Source organism: Ranitomeya imitator, chromosome 2, assembly GCF_032444005.1.
Source record: "Ranitomeya imitator isolate aRanImi1 chromosome 2, aRanImi1.pri, whole genome shotgun sequence".
Classification (NCBI taxonomy): Eukaryota; Metazoa; Chordata; class Amphibia; order Anura; family Dendrobatidae; genus Ranitomeya; species Ranitomeya imitator.
Window position 1 is genome coordinate 625,147,859 of NC_091283.1, and position 19,631 is coordinate 625,167,489.

Sequence of the window (19,631 nt, forward strand, 5' to 3'; positions counted from 1 at the left end):
TAAAAAAAAAAAACTTGAGGGGAGGGTTCTTGGAACTAAAAAATCTGGCACACCATGGGCAAAAGCCCCCATCCCCCCACAAACTTTTAACAAAAACCTTCTTTACCCTCAGCCGTAACCACCAGCTCGAGGGCACCATGTAACCCGTTTCCGGGCAAACAAACTCCAAAGCTCCCGAGGTAAACTCTCCGTCCAGAGCCCGTAAACCAAAGCCAGATCAACCCCATAAAACCTCAACTCCAAGAACCCCACCCCCTGCCAAACCAGCCACTGTGATGACAATATGAACATGAACTCCCTAGAAGTAAATAACCCGGTTAATCCCAGATGCCCCAACCCAAACTAATCACCCAAGCCCCAACCCCAAAAAAGGAGGGTGGGTGGGTGGGATGCAACGTGCACTGTCCCTTCCCGCACTTTTTGCCCCAAAACCCACCCCCTCCTCAGCCTAAGCACCCGCCCCGTTTTATCCCCTTTGAACCAATCCCACTGCACTTATTACAGCCCCCCCACTTGTTTATAGTTCAAAGTAAAAAAAATGGCTATAGACATTTAATATCTCAGTAACAGTTCTCATAACTAATAGATTAAATTGCTAAACCTGCCAATAGGTAATCTAATGTACACGGGAACTTCCCGACTCTCCACAGCTTAAAGCGGTTACACATAACTAGTTATTGAACCCGTTCTACGCCTGGGTGGTGAGCATTTATATTGGTATATGGTCTCCATCCTGGTATGTGTTGCTTTCATCCTGGCCCTAATCTTGTCATGCGCTGCTACCATCTTGCGCCCCATCCTGTCATGTGCAGCCCCCATCCTGTTTTGTGTACCTCCATCTTGTGATGTGCTACTGTCTTCCTGAGCACTCATCCTGTGACGTGCTCCCATCCTGTACCCAAATGATGTCATGTGGTGCTCCCATACTCCACCCCAATCCTGTCATGTGCTGCTGCCATCCTGCTCCCCCAGTCTGTCATGTGCTGCTCCCATCCTGTGCCCCCATGCTATCATGCTTTGCTCCCATCTTGAGCCCCCATTCTGTCATGTACTGCTCCCATCCTACGCCCCAGTTCTGTCATATGCTGCTCCTATCCTGCGCCCCATCATGTCATGTGCTGCCATCCTGCACCCCTGTTCTGTCATGTGCTGCCCTATTCTGTCATGTGCTGCTCCCATCCTGCACTACAGTTCTGTAATGTGCTACTCCCATCCTGTGCCCCCACTCTGTCATGTGCTGCTTGCATCCTGCACCCCGTTCTGTCATGTGCTGCTGCCATCCTGCACTCCCGTTCTGTCATGTGCTGCCCTATTCTGTCATGTGCTGCTCTCATCCTGCGCCACCGATCTGTAATTTGCTGCTCCCATCCATATGCCCCATATGCTGCTCCATAAAGGTTGATGGCCCCCATAAGATGCTCCATAGTATATGCCTGATATGCTGCTCCATAAAGGTTGATGGCCCCCATAAGATGCTCCATAGTATTATATGCCCTGTATGCTGCTGCAATAAAAAAAAAATAACATAATCCCCTATCGTCGCTGGGTGCCGAGTGCTGGGGGGCCTGAGCAGGCGGGGACACCGGCGAGCTGTGGGGGTCAGGTGCCTGAGTCGCCGCTAGCTCAGGCCCCCGGCACTTGCTATAGTCACCTGGCCCTGATCCCCTGCTGCGTGCCGCTCCGTCTTCCGGGTCCTCTGGCTGTGACTGTTCAGTCAGAGGGCGGTGCGCATTAAGCGTGTCATCGCACCCTCTGAACTGAACGTCAAAGGCAGAGGATGTGGAGGACGGAGTGGCGTGCATCGGTGGAACGGGACAGGTGAATATAGCCGGACCAGTTGCACAGCGTTAATTGCGACATTTTCGCCGTGCAACGCAGTCCGTTAGCGTTAACCCATTTACGCAATGTGAACCTAGCCTAATTGTAGGGAGAGTAGAGGACAATGTGAGCTGTCTTCAGCACCCGGCGCCTGAGAACAGAGCAAAGTGTGCTGGCTTGTCTCAGGTGTAGATGCGCGTGATACTGATGCGGCACACGTATGAAACACAGGGCATCTCTGATACTGTTTTTTTCCAGTACCGTAAATATTAGGACATGTGAAGGAGGCCTAAGATGGATGACTGAGCCTAAGATGGATGACTGACTACCAGAAAGAGCTGAAAGAATGAGGGGGTGACCTCCTACTGTGACTATCTGCCAGGAAGAGATGAGTGACGAATAGACACCCTTACTGTCACTGACTTCTAGGGACAGCTGAGAGAGACGGCGGGACAACTGAGTGACCAGATGACAGGTCAATGATTGCTTAATGACCTAATGGCCAATAATGGTTGATGGCAGAAACAGTACTTTGGAGTATAAACCATTAAGAAAGAAAATCAGGGGCGGGATTATGGATGGCGGTGTTGGAGTTTCCTTTTTGGCTGGAGGAACATTGCATCTGTCCTATATCACACTGGCATAAAAAAGTATCAAGATTTAATAGTATTTTCATCACCATCATAAACAGAATATCAAATGCAACCCAAAGGATGTCCTATATACGACGGTCTACCCAACCATGGACCGCTTCCTGCCCCTCAGTCTGACTTCGTCCAGTTTTTTAATGACGGGGCTGGATTTCTTGGAGGCGACTGTGTAGCTTTGGAGCAGAGCTCTGAACATGTCCTCTGTCTGGGGGTGAGTGCTGAGGAAAGCCTTTTCCAAGACATAAAGGTCGACACCTTTATCTTCTGGGAGAGCAGAGATGAAGCTCAGGCCGAAATCGATCAGCACCAGGTTTAAGTCCGGATGTGGAGGCCGTAGGAGTATGTTCGAGGTGGTCAGGTCCCCATGGACGACATCCTCATCATGCATCCAGGCCAATATCTGACCAATCCTTTCTGCAAGGCTGTACAGGCTGCTGCCATGTTCTTGCGCTGTCATTATGAAGTCCCGAACAGTGACTGATCCTTCTATATCCTCCAGGTAGATGCAGTTAGAGACATAATCAACAAAATAAACCACAGGAGTGGCAATACCTGCCTTCCTGCACCTGAAGATTGAGCGCACCTCCTGGGCGGTCCGCCGGTGTGTCAGCTTCTGGTCCAGCGTAGGATGCCTGTAAGTCTTGGGGAAACGCTCCTTCACTACAGCCGCTTTCCCCAGGAAACTTCCCCGGTACACCCGAGCCTCAGCCCCCTGCTTCATGAGCTGCAGCCCCCCCAGGTACCGCCGAGTCTGCTCCCTGCTTATGCTGTCCGCACTGTTCTCCACAGCATTCATGGTAAAGGCTAACCCAGTCAGGATACATTCCTTTATGTTGGCCATAATTGGTCCTGTGGTGAGAAGCATTGGGTCAAACAATGGTAGAGATATACACAGCATGAAAAATGTATGTTCTACATACAAATGGCAGTCATGAACAATCTACCGGGACGGAAAGGCATCACTGCACTACAGGAGTCTAGTTACTTCCTGAAAATGGCCAGAGAGTGGTGAGGGGCTTCATTTACACATGAGGGTCATCCTACTTAGCATTGTCTAGAATTCCTTCAATCAGACATATCACATATCTAAAGGATACACCATAAATATTTGATAGATATGGGTCTTAAAAGGCAATATTATGTGCATAAGCCATAAAACATGGAAAGAATAAAATAGTGAAAAATAGAAGTATGTAAACTATTAATCTCATGGGACTCCTATAAGTAAACAGACAATCATTGGTCGACTGTCACAGTATAAAGGCTGGCCATACAAAAATATTGAAAACCATTGGCTCTACTGACAGCTATCTTCCTTACTCCCTACACAGCAACTCAGCTGAGCATTCCTGTATTCCCCATGGGGAGGGTAGATTTAGCCTCAGCCAGAATTACCAGTAGTCAGTTAGAACAGATCCAACTGCAATCCATTGACAAACAAGTTGTCCAGACTAAAAAAAAAAAAAAAAATTATTTCAACTGGATACATTTTTTTAACATTGAAAGCTAAATGGCCATCCATTTGAAACTGATCAATAAGGAAAAATGGATGGCCAGTTAACAGATCTGTTTTTCATAGACTTCAATGTTAAAAGACCAGATCCAGTTGAAATCAATTTTACTTAGCACAACTTTCTGACAATAGATTGCTGCTGGTTCCGTTCTACTGAAAGGCTCTGTTCACATGTACAGTAATCAAAGGCGATGTTCACATTTCCACCAACAATTTAACATAACTTAAGCATACAGCATCCAGCTAAAGCAAAAAATACTTCAACTGGTACCAGTTCTTGTGTGGTCTTTGTTCAGCCGATCGCCCAGGTCTGGACCTAGCACACACAAGAAATACTTCAGTTGCCACCATGCTGATCTCCCCACTATTTGTGGAGGAGCAGATCACAATCTATTGTTCCCCATCAGAGTGGCTGCACAAGAATTACTGACAACAGTCTAACAAGAAAGTGAATCAGAAAAGTCACAGCATCTATAATCCTGAACATTTCAGAAACATTCCCACACGTGTTTATCCCACCAGCCTCCCACTTGCAGGGACAACTGCCCTTTAACATCACAGCACTGGTACAAGCTCCCTATGACAGTGTAAGGAAGAAGTATACTTACGAGATGGGACGTAGCAGATGCTCAGGTCTCACTGGATTCTTGGATCCTTGATCCTGGAAGTCCTTAGTCCTGGTGGTCTGTAGTTATGGAGGTCCTTAGTCCTGGGGCTCAGGTGAGATCAGTCACAGATTGCGATAGTTCTGAAATCTCAGGACTTTAGGTGACAGCTTTATCCCCTGACTCTCCAGGTTTTGGGGGGGGGAATTGTGTTTGAATCCCGTGCTGTGATTGGCCAGTGCTCTGGGGGGCTCATGGTGTCAACTTCTTGTCACTTGCTATCCTGGAATTCTTTATCCTGGAATTCTTTATCTATTGGTATGCAATGGTATGCAATTGTTCCCAATGTTTTGAATACACTTGGTCCCCAGCTGGCTGCCTGTGTATTATCATGCAGACATGGTAGTAGCCCTACTTCAGCCCTGGTGGTGTGGGGAAGTGTGTAAAACAGGAATTCCCCCACTCCTGCATCCTCCCCTTACATGCCTGAGTGGCATTTGTCCTGTGTGTGGCACCCATGAGCCAAGTATGCCTTAATATGTAGAGAAGTGATGACATCCAGTCAGTTTTCTGTCATAGATACAGTTCTGGAGCAAATATGAGATTTCTCAGGTTATAGAAACATTCACTGACACATAATCCTCCAAAATTCACCTCACAACTCGTCATCTCCTCTTTGCGTTTCACATGAGGAGATTTTTTTTACATTTTTTTTTTTCTCAACATTTTTTTCCTCGAAATTTGAAAAATGATTGAAGGGTGGAAAAGTGCATGACTTTTTTTAAAAAAAGTTTTTGAAGAGTTTTACTTCAAAATCTATCGCAATCTCTTCTAAACCTCTTCAGAAAAAAAAATGTCTCTAAAAAATATTGTTTCTTGAAGCAACTCGCATTAAAAAAAAATCAGTGTGAACATAGCCTGAGAAATAGATGTATGTCCTAGAGTAGGTATAAAAAGTCATCAAGAAAAGTGAGACGATTTTTTTTTTTCACTTATCCATATACAATCCGTTTTTTTACCGCAGCGTCTATTAACCATTTACAGTTTCCTAAGGTACAGAATTGCAATATATCCCTAAATATCGGATGTTGCACTGTGGCTCGGTATGGCATCTGATTTTCGCCCCTATAGACCTGAACGGGCAAGTCTCATCCCATTTTTAGAATAAACTTGTGCATGCTGCCATGTTTTCACATTCAGAAAATAATCGCTTCTCAGCAGCGCCCTATAGAATAACATTGGTCCGAGTGCTGTCTATTTTGTACTTGTGCTGTCCATTTTGTACTTGTGCTGTCCATTTTGTACTTGTGCTGTCCATTTTGTACTTGTGCTGTCCATTTTGTACTTGCGCTGTCCATTTTGTGCTTCTGCTGTCCATTTTGTACATACGATACGATACGATACACTTTATTAATCCCGTGGGAAATTATGGTATCACAGCAGCACAACTTACATCATAAGAATCATAAAATGAATTACTTAGTTGACATGACAGTTTGTTGACAGAAGAACATTATACATTAGAATAGGACATACTCAGCGGGTGAACTGAAAAGTAGGAGAAATAAAGTAGACAATCACCTTTATGATTTAACCCTAATGTTATTGTTGTACATACCCATAGCAGTTGGCACTAACGATTTCCTAAATTTTTCCTTCTTACACCTCAGGAGTATTAGCCGGTTACTGAAGGTGCTCTTCTGTCTCATGAATAGCTCATATAGTGGATGTGCATTATTGTTCATAATTGCCCTACACTTTCTCAGAGTTCTTCTCTCCACTACCTCCTCAAGAGAGTCCAGATTGCAGCCGACAGCAGAGCTTGCCTTTTTGATAAGCTTATTCAGCTTATTAGCATCAGAGGCCCGCACACTATTACCCCAGCATATGATTGCAAAAAAGATGGCACTTGCCACCACAGACTGGTAGAACATTTCTAACATTTTGCTGCACACATTAAAAGACCTCAGGTTCCTTAGGAAATACAGTCTTTGAGTGGCATCTCCAGTCCAGTTTGCTATCCAAATGGACCCCCAAATATTTATAACTCTCCACCTGCTCTACCTCCTGACCAGCAATAGTGATCGGTAAGCATTCCAACTTAATCCTGCTATAGTTGGCCACCAACTCCTTGTTTTTTTTTAACATTTAGTTGTAGATAGTTACCATTGCACCAATCCACGAAATTCGACACCACCCTTCCCCTAATACATCCCACAACCACGGAGTCATCCGAAAATTTTTGAAGGTGGCAAAGATCAGATTTATACTGAAAGTCAGATGTATACAGTTTGAATAGAAAAGGTTCAAGCACCGTTCCCTGGGGGTCACCTACACTGCTCAGTAATCTGCTTGACACAACTGCTCCCATCTGTACAAACTGTGGCCGATCTGATAGATAGTCAGTTATCCAATTTCTCATCCCCACCTCCACCTTCATATCAGTCATCTTTTTGTGTAGTAAAGGTGGCTGCAGGGAATTAAATGCACTCGAGAAATCAAAGAACATCGCTCGCACCATGGTTCCGTCAATCTCCAGAAATGAATGTACACTATGTAACAGAGAAAGAATAGCATCGTTCACCCCCAATCTGTCAGTAAGCAAACTGAAGGGGATCAATAAAAGCGTTAACCCTCGGTCTTAAGTGAGCAAGAACTAATCTTTCCTAGGCCTTCATAGCATGAGATGTTAAGGCTACAGGACGATAGTCATTTAGGGTTGCAGGAGAAGAAGTCTTGGGTACCGGCACCAGACAGGAAGTTTTCCATAACACTGGTACCCTCTGTGTTTGTAGACTTCCAGTAAATAGGAGTGTAAAGATCGTACACAGCTGGTCTGCACAAACTTTAAGGACACGTGAGCGGAGTCCATCTGGTCTTGCTGCTTTACCAATGTTAAGTGACTTAAACTGCCTCCTCACATCATTTTCGGATACTGTAAAATTAGTCTGCTCCTCCTCCAATATCGATGTTGCAGAATTTGCACGCAATTCCCCTCCACTTCCAGTTGGCAGTACACATGTACTGCTAAGGCTACGTTCACATTAGCATTTTCCATTTTGCGTCGTGTTTGCGTCGGGCGACGCAGCGGCGACGCATGCGTCATGCGCCCCTATATTTAACATGGGGGACGCATGCGTTTTTTTTGCCGCAAGCGTCGGGCCAAGAAAACGCAACAAGTTGCATTTTTCTTGCGTCCAAATTTCGGCAAAAAACGACGCATGCGTCGCAAAACGCAGCGTTTTTGCGTGCGTTTTGGTGCGTTTTTATTTGCGTTGTGCGTTGCATCGCCGATGCAGCGGCGCTCAACGCAAATGTGAACGTAGCCTAAATCTATTGAAATACTCATTCATCTCATTAGCCTTGTCCAGTTTTCCTCCCCCCACCGTGTTCAGACCTTACCTTAAGCCCAGTCAGTGATTTCATTCCTGACCAAACCTCCCTGGTATTATTGTGGGACAGTTTCTTTTCAACTTTAATTCTGAAGGCTTACTGGGCCTCCTTTATTTTATACTTCAATTCATACTGTATCATTTTAATTTCCTCTTTGTCGCCTAATTTAAATGCCTTTTTTTTCCTGTTGAGCAAATGCTTCAATTCCTTTGTTATCCATGGCTTGTTTGCAAAACACCTAATCTTTTTAGCTGGCACCAGCATATCAGTGCAGAAGTTAATGTAGTCAGTCACTCTACCAACCACTTCATTAACATTTGTATACTCATCCATTATCCCAAGCAGCACATCCCAGTCTGTAAGGCTACGCTCACATTAGCGTTGCGCCGCTGTTGCGTCGGCGACGCAGCGGCGACGCAGCGGCGACGCGCCCCTATGTTTAACATAGGGGACGCGTGCGTTTTTTTGGTGGCGTTTTTCACCACATGCGTCGTTTCCGACGCTAGCGTCGGACGCAAGAAAACGCTACATGTAGCATTTTCTGTGCGTCCGATTTTCGTCAAAAACGACGCACGCGCGTTTTACCGTGCGTCGCGCGTGCCGACGCAGGGCGGCGCAACGCTAGTGTGAACCTAGCCTAAGATGAAAGCAATCCTGCAAAGCCTGTTCATTTGTTGGACTTAACTGATTTAATCATAGCAGGCTGTTTACTAACAATAATAATAATAATAATAATAATAATTTTTATTTATATAGCGCCAACATATTCCGCAGCGCTTTACAAATTATAGAGGGGACTTGTACATACAATAGACATTACAGCATAACAGAAATACAGTTCAAAACAGATACCAAGAGGAGTGAGGGCCCTGCTCGCAAGCTTACAAACTATGAGGAAAAGGGGAGACACAAGAGGTGGATGGTAACAATTGCTATAGTTATTCGGACCAGCCATAGTGTAAGGCTCGGGTGTTCATGTAAAGCTGCATGAACCAGTTAACTAAGTTTTTTTTTTTTTTTTTTTTTATAGGCCACACAGGGATCGTTAGGTTAATGCATTGAGGCGGTAGGCCAGTCTGAACAAATGAGTTTTTAGGGCACGCTTAAAACTGTGGGGATTGGGGATTAATCGTATTATCCTAGGTAGTGCATTCCAAAGAATCGGCACAGCACGTGTAAAGTCTTGGAGACGGGAGTGGGAGGTTCTGATTATTGAGGATGCTAACCTGAGGTCATCAGCGGAGCGGAGGGCACGGGTAGGGTGGTAGACTGAGACCAGAGAGGAGATGTAGGGTGGTGCTGAGCCATGGAGTGCTTTGTGGATGAGGGTAGTAGTTTTGTACTGGATTCTTGAGTGGATGGGTAACCAGTGTAATGACTGGCACAAGGTAGAGGCATCGGTGTAACGGTTGGTGAGGAATATGATCCTGGCAGCAGCATTCAGGACAGATTGGAGCGGGGAGAGTTTGGTAAGAGGGAGGCCGATTAGTAGAGAGTTACAATAGTCCAGACGAGAATGAATAAGTGAAACAGTAAGAGTTTTTGCAGAGTCGAAAGTAAGAAAAGGGCGAATTCTAGAAATGTTTTTGAGATGCAGGTAAGAAGAGCGAGCCAGTGATCGGATGTGGGGGGTGAATGAAACGTTAGAATCAAGGATGACCCCAAGGCAGCGGGCATGTTGCTTTGGAGTAATGGTGGAACCGCAAACGGAGATGGCAATGTCAGGCAAAGGTAGGTTAGTAGAGGGAGAAAACACGAGGAGTTCAGTTTTTGACAGGTTTAGTTTCAGATAGAGGGAGGACATGATGCTAGAGACAGCGGTAAGACAATCACTGGTGTTTTCTAATAAGGCAGGCGTGAGATCAGGAGAAGAAGTGTATAATTGGGTGTCGTCAGCATAGAGATGGTACTGGAAGCCAAATCTACTGATTGTTTGTCCAATAGGGGCAGTATACAAAGAGAAGAGGAGGGGGCCTAGGACTGATCCTTGATGAACCCCAACAGTAAGGGGAAGGTGAGAGGAGGAGGAACCAGCAAAACATACAGTGAAGGATCGGTCAGAGAGATAGGAGGAGAACCAGGAGAGAACGGTGTCCTTGAGGCCGATGGAGCGGAGCATAGTGAGGAGGAGCTGATGATCCACAGTATCAAATGCTGCAGAGAGATCCAAGAGAATTAGCATGGAGTAGTGACCATTAGATTTAGCTGTTAGTAAGTCATTAGAGACTTTAGTGAGGGCAGTTTCAGTAGAGTGTAAAGAGCAACAGGTTGGTAGACTGGTGACAATAGTATAAGATTGTGATCAGATTTCCCCAAGGGCGGCAGGGTAGACAATGAATAAGCATTCTTGACATTCGCATAGAGTAAAGGTACCTTCACATTTAGCGACGCTGCAGAGATCCAGACAACGATCCCGATCCCTGCAGCGTCGCTGTTTGGTCGCTGGAGAGCTGTCACACAGACAGCTCTCCAGCGACCAACGATGCCGGTCCCCTGGTAACCAGGGTAAACATCGGGTTACTAAGCGCAGGGCCGCGCTTAGTAACCCAATGTTTACCCTGGTTACCAGCGTAAAAGTAAAAAAAAACACACGTCATACTAAAGGTACCGTCACACTAGATGATATCGCTAGCGATCCGTGACGTTGCAGCGTCCTGGCTAGCGATATCGTCCAGTGTGACAGGCAGCAGCGATCAGGCCCCTGCTGTGATATCGCTGGTCGGGGCAGAAAGGCCAGAACTTTGTTTCGTCGCTGGCTCTCCCGCTGACATCGCTGAATCAGCGTGTGTGACGCCGATTCAGCGATGTCTTCGCTGGTAACCAGGGTAAACATTGGGTTACTAAGCGCAGGGCCGCGCTTAGTAACCCGATGTTTACCCTGGTTAAAGTAAAAAAAAAACCACTACATACTTACCTACCGCTGTCTGTCCCCGGCGCTGTGCTTCTCTGTTCTGGCTGTGAGCGCCGGGCAGCCGGAAAGCACAGCGGTGACGTCACCGCTCTGCTTTCCGGCCGCTGTGCTCACAGCCAGAGCAGAGAAGCACAGCGCCGGGGACAGACAGCGGTAGGTAAGTATGTACTGTTTTTTTTTTTTTACCTTTACACTGGTAACCAGGGTAAACATCGGGTTACTAAGCGCGGCCCTGCGCTTAGTAACCCGATGTTTACCCTGGTTACTGGCATCGTTGGTCGCTGGAGAGCTGTCTGTGTGACAGCTCTCCAGCGACCAAACAGCGACGCTGCAGCGATCCGGATCGTTGTCGGTATCGCTGCAGCGTTGCTTAGTGTGACGGTACCTTTACATTCCGCTGTCTGTCCCCGGCGCTGTGCTTCTCTGCACTGTGTAAGCACAGCGGCCAGAAAGCCCAGCGGTGACGTCACCGCTGTGCTCTGCTTGCCGGCTGGCCGGCTCTCACAGTGCAGAGAAGCACAGCGCCGGAGGACAGACAGCGGAATGTAAGTATGTAGTGTTTGTTTTTTTTCACTTTTACGCTGGTAACCAGGGTAAACATCGGGTTACTAAGCGCGGCCCTGCGCTTAGCAACCCGATGTTTACCCTGGTTACCAGTGAAGACATCGCTGAATCGGCGTCACACACACCGATTCAGCGATGTCTGCAGGGAGTCCAGCGACGAAACAAAGTTCTGGCCTTCTAGCTCCGACCAGCGATGTCACAGCAGGATCCAGATCGCTGCTGCGTGCCAAACTGAACAATATCGCTAGCCAGGACGCTGCAACGTCACGGATCGCTAGCGATATCGTTCAGTGTAAAGGTACCTTAAGTCCAAAATAATGTGCTGTCCATTTTGTACTTGGACTGAAAATACGGTCGTGTGAACAAGTCCTTGTAGGAATAAAATAATAAATGGATATTTCTCCATCTATACAAACATTTAAGGTACCTTCACACTAGACGATATCGCTAGCGATCCGTGACGTTGCAGCGTCCTGGCTAGCGATATCGTCCAGTGTGACAGGCATCAGCGATCAGGCCCCTGCTGTGCTGTCGCTGGTCGGGGAATAAAGTCCAGAACTTTATTTGGTTGCTGGACTCCCCGCAGACATCGCTGAATCGGCGTGTGTGACACCGATTCAGCGATGTCTTTGCTGGTAACCAGGGTAAACATCGGGTAACTAAGCGCAGGGCCGCGCTTAGTAACCCGATGTTTACCCTGGTTACCATCGTTAAAGTAAAAAAACAAACAGTACATATTTACCTACAGCTGTCTGTCCTCCAGCGCTGTGCTCTGCACTCCTCCTGTACTGTCTGTGAGCGTCGGTCAGCCGGAAAGCAGAGCGGTGACGTCACCGCTCTGCTTTCCGGCCGCTGTGCTCACACAGACAGTACAGGAGGAGAGCAGAGCACAGCGCTGGAGGACAGACAGCTGTAGGTAAATATGTACTGTTTGTTTTTTTTTACTTTTAGGATGGTAACCAGGGTAAACATCGGGTAACTAAGCACGGCCCTGCGCTTAGTTACCCGATGTTTACCCTGGTTACCGGCATCGTTGGTCGCTGGAGAGCTGTCTGTGTGACAGCTCTCCAGCGACCAAACAGCGACGCTGCAGCGATCCGGATCGTTGTCGGTATCACTGCAGCGTCGCTAAATGTGAAGGGGCCTTTACTGGTGCTAAGGACTAATGATGGCATATTTTATATTTGTAATATACTTGATTCTCCCAAAATGTCTCCATTACACTTTTCCAGGGATCTAGCGTTTGCTCAGGTTATCATCGGTTACAAATAGAAATGATACGTGCCTGATGAAATCACTGTAGTGAAAAAACACTGCTTTTCTGTGATGTCAGCCATTTTGACAAAAAACGAAAATGTAGGACAGCATTCAATAAATTGATGCAAATTTCAGTGATGCGATATTGTGGATTCAGAAAGTCTTTTTATTATTTTGAACTTATCACAAACGAAGGTATAACTGGCGCCATTACTAGTTAATGTGAAAGGATAATAAAATGTTTAAAAAAATAAATAAAAAAAAGTGACAAAATGTTCCCATCTCGGCCAGCTTTCCTACATACAGGAGTGCTCGTTCATTCAAGCCCTCCTATGTTCTCTTTGTTTCCCTTTCTCTCCAATAAAATGTGTCATACTTTGTTTCTCACTACAATAACTTGTCAAAAAGACTTAATTTCTTGCATTTGAGCGTGCACTTGTGTATTAGTCAAAACTGGAAATGGATCCTAAAATGAGCCAAAATATAAACCAATGAACTATATATTTCCTATATCAGCTATACATTACACCTTTTCAATAATGGATTTAAATTGATCACATACAGACTTATAGCATTGTTTTTTACCCCCTAATTTTCCTTTTTTGTTTTCGCTTGTTTTTCCATTTCTTTAATTAACCCCTTCATGACCCAGCCTATTTTGACCTTAATGACCTGGCCGTTTTTTGCAATTCTGACCAGTGTCCCTTTATGAGGTAATAACTCAGGAACGCTTCAATGGATCCTAGCGGTTCTGAGATTGTTTTTTCGTGATATATTGGGCTTCATGTTAGGCCTGTTTCACACGTCAGTGTCTCCGGTACGTGAGGTGACAGTTTCCTCACGTACCGGAGACACTGACACACGTAGACACATAAAAATCACTGCATCTGTTCAGATGTCAGTGATTTTTTTGCAGACCGTGTCTCCGTGTTTGGCCGTGTGCCAAACACGGAGACATGTCAGTGTTCGTGGGAGCGCACGTATTACACGGACCCATTAAAGTCAATGGGTCCGTGTAAAACACGTACCGCACACGGACGTTGTCCGTGTGCAGTCCGTGTGCCATGCAGGGGACAGCGCTACATTAAGCGCTGTCCCCCCCACTGGTGCTGAAGCCGCGATCCATATCTTCCCTGCAGCAGCATTTGCTGCAGGGAAGATATGAATAATACTGTTTAAAATAAAGATCTATCTTCCCCTCGCCCTCCCACCCCCTGTGCGCCCCCCCGCTCCCTGTGCGCCCCCCCGCTGTTCAGAAAATGCTCACCCGCCTCCCTCGTTGGCCGGCGCTGCTTCCTCTCCTGGCCGCAGCTTCTCCTGTATGCGGTCACGTGGGGCCGCCGATTACAGTCATGAATATGCGGCTCTACCTCCCATAGGGGTGGAGCCGCATATTCATTACTGTAAATGAGCGGCCCCACGTGACCGCATACAGGAGAAGCTGCGGCCAGACCAGGAAGCAGCACCGGCGAGGGAACGAGCTGGGTGAGTATTTTCTGAACAGTGGGGGGGGGGCGCACAGGGGGTGGGGGGCGGTTGGAAGGTAGATCTTTATTTTAAACACTATTATTCATATCTTCCCTGCAGCAAACGCTGCTGCAGGGAAGATATGAATCGCAGCTTCAGCACCAGATGCTGGTACATGTGGTACCCAGCACGGTGCGTGTGGTACCCAGTGGGCACACGGGCGGCACACGTGTGCCGCACGTGTGCCACACTGATGTGCCACGTGAGGACACAGACACACGGACACGGATAACTCCAGTACTGTTTTTATACGGTACTGGAATTATCTGGACGTGTGAAACCGGCCTTAGTGGTAAATTTAGGTCAATAAATTCTGTGTTTAGTTGTGATAAAAACGGAAATTTGGCGAAAATTTTGAAAATTTTGCAATTTTAACATTTTGAATTTTTATTCTGTTAAACCAGAGAGTTATGTGACACAAAATAGTTAATAAATAACATTTCCCACACATCTACTTTACATCAGCACAATTTTGGAAACAAAATTTTTTTTTGCTAGGAATTTATAAGGGTTAAAATTTGACCAGCGATTTCTCATTTTTACAACGAAATTTACAAAACCATTTTTTTTAGGGACCACCTCACATTTGAAGTCAGTTTGAGGGGTCTATATGGCTGAAAATACCCAAAAGTGACACCATTCTAAAAACTGCACCCCTCAAGGTGCACAAAACCACATTCAAGAAGTTTATTAACCCTTCAGGTGCTTCACAGCAGCAGAAGCAACATGGAAGGAAAAAATGAACATTTAACTTTTTAGTCACAAAAATGATCTTTTAGCAACAATTTTTTTTATTTTCCCAATGGTAAAAGGAGAAACTGAACCACGAAAGTTGTTGTCCAATTTGTCCTGAGTACGCTGATACCTCATATGTGGGGGTAAACCACTGTTTGGGCGCACGGCAGGGCTTGGAAGGGAAGGAGCGCCATTTGACTTTTTGAATGAAAAATTGGCTGCACTCTTTAGCGGACACCATGTCACGTTTGGAGAGCCCCCGTGTGCCTAAAAATTGGAGCTCCCCCACAAGTGACCCCATTTTGGAAAATAGATGCCCCAAGGAACTTATCTAGATGCATAGTGAGCACTTTAAATCCCCAGGTGCTTCACAAATTGATCCGTAAAAATGAAAAAGTACTTTTTTTTTCACAAAAAAATTTTTTATCCTCAATTTTTTCATTTTCACATGGGCAACAGGATAAAATGGATCCCAAAATTTGTTAGGCAATTTCTCCTGAGTACACAGATACCTCACATGTGGGGGTAAACCACTGTTTGGGCACATGGTAAGGCTCGGAAGGGAAGGCGTGCCATTTGACTTTTTGAATGGAAAATAAGCCCCAATTGTTAGCGGACACCATGTCGCGTTTGGAGAGCCCCTGTGTGCCTAAACATTGGAGATCCCCCACAAATGACCCCATTTTGGAAACTAGACCCCCAAAAGAACTAATCTAGATGTGTGGTGAGCACTTTCAACCCCCAAGTGCTTCACAGAAGTTTATAACGCAGAGCCGTGAAAATAATAAATACGTTTTCTTTCCTCAAAAATAATTTTTTAGCCCAGAATTTTATATTTTCTCAAGGGTAACAGGAGAAATTGGACCCCAGTAATTGTTGCGCAGTTTCTCCTGAGTATGCTGGTACCCCATATGTGGGGGTAAACCACTGTTTGGGCACACGTCGGGGCTCGGAAGTGAGGGAGCACCATTTGACTTTTTGAATACAAGATTGGCTGGAATCAATGGTGGCGCCATGTTGCGTTTGGAGACCCCCTGATGTGCCTAAACAGTGGAAACCCCTCAATTCTAACTCCAACACACCCCTAACCCTTATCCCAACTGTAACCGTAACCCTAATCACAACCCTAACGCCAACACACCCCTATCCACAACCCTAACCCCAACACACCCCTAACCATAACCCTAATTCCAACCCAACCCTAAGGCTGTGCCAACGTTGCGGATTCCTGTGAGATTTTTCAGCACCATTTTTGAAAAATCCGTGGGTAAAAGGCACTGCGTTTTACCTGCGGATTTACCGCGGATTGCCAGTGTTTTTTGTGCGGATTTCACCTGCGGATTCCTATTGAGGAACAGGTGTAAAACGCTGCGGAATCCACACAAAGAATTGACATGCTGCGGAAAATACAACACAGCGTTTCCGCGCGGTATTTTCCGCACCATGGGCACAGCGGATTTGGTTTTCCATATGTTTACATGGTACTGTAAACCTGATGGAACACTGCTGCGGATCCGCAGCCAAATCCGCACCGTGTGCACATAGCCTAATTCTAAAGGTATGTGCACACGCTGCGGAAAACGCTGCGGATCCGCAGCAGTTTCCCATGAGTTTACAGTTCAATGTAAACCTATGGGAAACAAAAATCGCTGTACACATGCTGCAGAAAAACTGCACGGAAACGCAGCGGTTTACATTCCGCAGCACTTCTTTCTGCGGATTCCGCAGCGGTTTTACAACTGCTCCAATAGAAAATCGCAGTTGTAAAACCACAGTGAAATGCGCAGAAAAACCGCTGTAAATCCGCGATAAATCCACAGCGGTTTAGCACAGCGGATTTATCAAATCCGCTGCGGAAAAATCCGCAGCAGACCAGAATACGTGTGCACATACCCTAACCCTAGTTCTAACTCCAAACTTAGTGGAAAAAAAAAAATATTTATTTTATTATTGTCCCTACCTATGGGGGTGACAAGGGGGGGGGTCATTTACTGTTTTTTTTTTTTTTATTTATTTTGATCACTGTGATAGGTTTTATCACAGTGATCAAAATTCACTTTGGAACGAATCTGCCGGCCGGCAGATTCGGCGGGCGCACTGCGCATGCGCCTGCCATTTTGGAAGATGGCGGCGCCCAGGAAAGAAGATGGACGGACCCCGGGAGGCTAGGTAAGTATAAGGGGGGAGATCAGAGCACGGGGGGGTGGATCAGAGCATGGGGGTGGATCAGAACACGGGGTGGTGGATCGGAGCACGGGGGGTGGATCGTAGTGCAGGGGGGTTGGATTGAAGCACGGGGGGTGGGATTGGAGCATGGGGGAGTGGACAGGAGGACGGGGAGTGGAGCACAGGATGGAGGGGAGCAGACCACAGATCGGAGGGCTGGGGGGGCGATCGGTGGGGTGGGGGGGCACATCAGTGTTTCCAGCCATGGCCGATGATAGTTTTTTAGGTGAAATATTACAAATCGCTCTGATTGGCAGTTTCACTTTCAACAGCCAATCAGAGCGATCGTAGCCATGGGGGGGTGAAGCCACCCCCCCTGGGCTAAAGTACAACTCCTCCTGTCCCTGCAGGCCGGGTGAAATTGGAGTTAACCCTTTCACACGATCTGCAGGGACGCGATCTTTCTGTGACACAGCATATGCCTCACAGGTCGTATGGGCACCGACTTTCATGACGCATACGCTGTGTCACAGGTCGGGAAGGGGTTAAAGAGCCATAGTTATATTTTTACCGTCTACATAGCCATATGTGAACTTGTTTTTTGTGGGACGAGTTTTGATTGACATCATTCATTTTACCATATTATGAACTTAGAAATGGGGAAAAAAAATAGTGAGGAGAAATGATGAATAAAACACAACTCTATCAGTTTCTGGGGTCAATTCTGATGACATTATGTGGCCACATATTTCTGCAGGTCGCTATCATTATTGCGCTGCCATGCGTGCATAGTTTTGTCTTTTACTATTTCAGCGGCTTCAAAATATTCTGAACTTTGTACAAAAAAAAAATGCAATTTGTTGTAAGCTGCCATTTTTAAAAACTGTCTGAGGGCTTCAATTTCGCATGCTGAGCTATAGATTTTATTGGTATAATTTCAGGCTGCATACTAGGTTTTTTTATTGCTTTTTTGGTGAATGCACCTGTACAGGTTACTGTTTTATATTTTAATAGACTTTTATCGACGTGGTGATACCAAATATGTAGATTTATTTTTTTACATTTATATATTTCTCTAGTCACCTTCCACGACGGCATATGGAGGTTGTCTCTTTGCCCTAATGGGGAACAGGAAACACAGAGAGGTTTAAAAGGACCTCCCACCTCCCACCTGCCAGTGTCTTTCCTGTTCCCCATGGGACAGGGAGAGGTGTCCATGTGCTGTAGTGGCCGGCGACTGCAGTACCTTGTACAGGCTTTGCCTGTTTAAGCCGGGCAGCTGGCGGTCGCTTTCAGCCTCCTCCGTATGCTGCTCCCGTCGCCCTGCGTGCAGGTGCCTCGGTACCCCCTCCCGGCCTTCCCGCGCCCCCACAAGGGCAAAGCAGGCCTGGGATCCCCGTCCAGGCTCCTCCTGGAGCTGCCCGGCGTTTCTCCCCTTCCATGTGATCGGCTCGGCGTTCCGGAAGTGACGTCAGCGGCTCTCGCGCGTCACTTCCGGTTTCTTCATATCTCCCTGAAGCCGGTACTTCCGGGTTCGCTGGCCGGCGTGTCGGGCCTGGAGCTCCCTCACATGGATCCTGGAGGGGGAGGGGGAAGCCTGATTGCTGGAGGCAGGTGCTAAGGACGGCGTCCATATAATCCTGCTGAACCACCACTGAGGTAAGGCTATTTCCCCAGTATGGATGGTTCCTTGTGCCCTGCGTCTGCGGAGCCCAGCGCTACCCCTGCTACAGTGAGTGTTTGCAGGGATAGGATCCGGGAGGTAGTACCTATAGGGGGTTTGGTGTCCTCACTCCTCTCTCCCTTTCCGTTTCAGGGAGAAAAGTCTGCCCCTAAAGCCGCTATTAAAAAGAAGTGCCCGGTCTGTTCTACTAAATTTCCTCTTAACTGGGATAAAAAGCTCTGCCAGCCATGTACTGACAGGATTGTAAAAGCTGAGCAACCATCTCTGCTGGATGAAATTCGCTCCTTAGTAAAACAGGAAGTGCAATCTTCGTTAGCAGCTTTTACTCCTCCACCTCCGCCACCGCCACCACATTCCCCAGCTAAAAAGAGAAAAATTCAGGTGGTTGAATCAGACTCTGATTCAGACCTCTCCCATACTTCATCTATGGGCTGGGAAGATCCTGTATCACCTAAAGCTGAGGTCAGGAAATACCTCTTTTCCTCAGATTACATTGAGGATCTAGTATCTGCTGTCCGTAATACTATGGGCCTAGAAGAGGAATATGAACCACATTCCGTACAGGATCAGATGTTTGGTGGGCTCAGATCGGAGAAGAGAGTGGGGTTCCCAGTGCACGCTAACATTGTTAGTATAATTGATCAAGAATGGGAACAGCCTGAGAAACGCCTCAGTACCCCTTCAGAAATGAAGCATAGATTTCCTCTAGAGGGTGAAATGATCAAATTGGACATTCCTAAGGTTGACGTGCAGGTGGCTAGAGTCGCCAAAAGAACAGCACTCCCTTTTGAGGATTCTTCACAATTAA

General features: G+C 46.6%; 1 protein-coding gene across 1 annotated transcript; it reads right to left on the reverse strand.

The window, feature by feature from the left end:
- Positions 1 to 2,461: 2,461 nt before the first annotated feature.
- On the reverse strand, positions 2,462 to 3,210 carry LOC138667639 (EKC/KEOPS complex subunit TP53RK-like). The gene has a single exon (XM_069755764.1). It carries the CDS (start codon positions 3,187 to 3,189, stop codon positions 2,551 to 2,553), a length of 639 nt encoding a protein of 212 aa, XP_069611865.1. The 5' UTR covers positions 3,190 to 3,210; the 3' UTR covers positions 2,462 to 2,550.
- Between the last annotated feature and the right edge of the window lie 16,421 nt (positions 3,211 to 19,631).

Coding starts and splice junctions, on each gene's coding strand:
- LOC138667639 (XM_069755764.1), bottom strand. CDS start 3,189: ATGAAGCAGGGGGCTGAGGCTCGGGTGTACCGGGGAAGTTTCCTGGGG.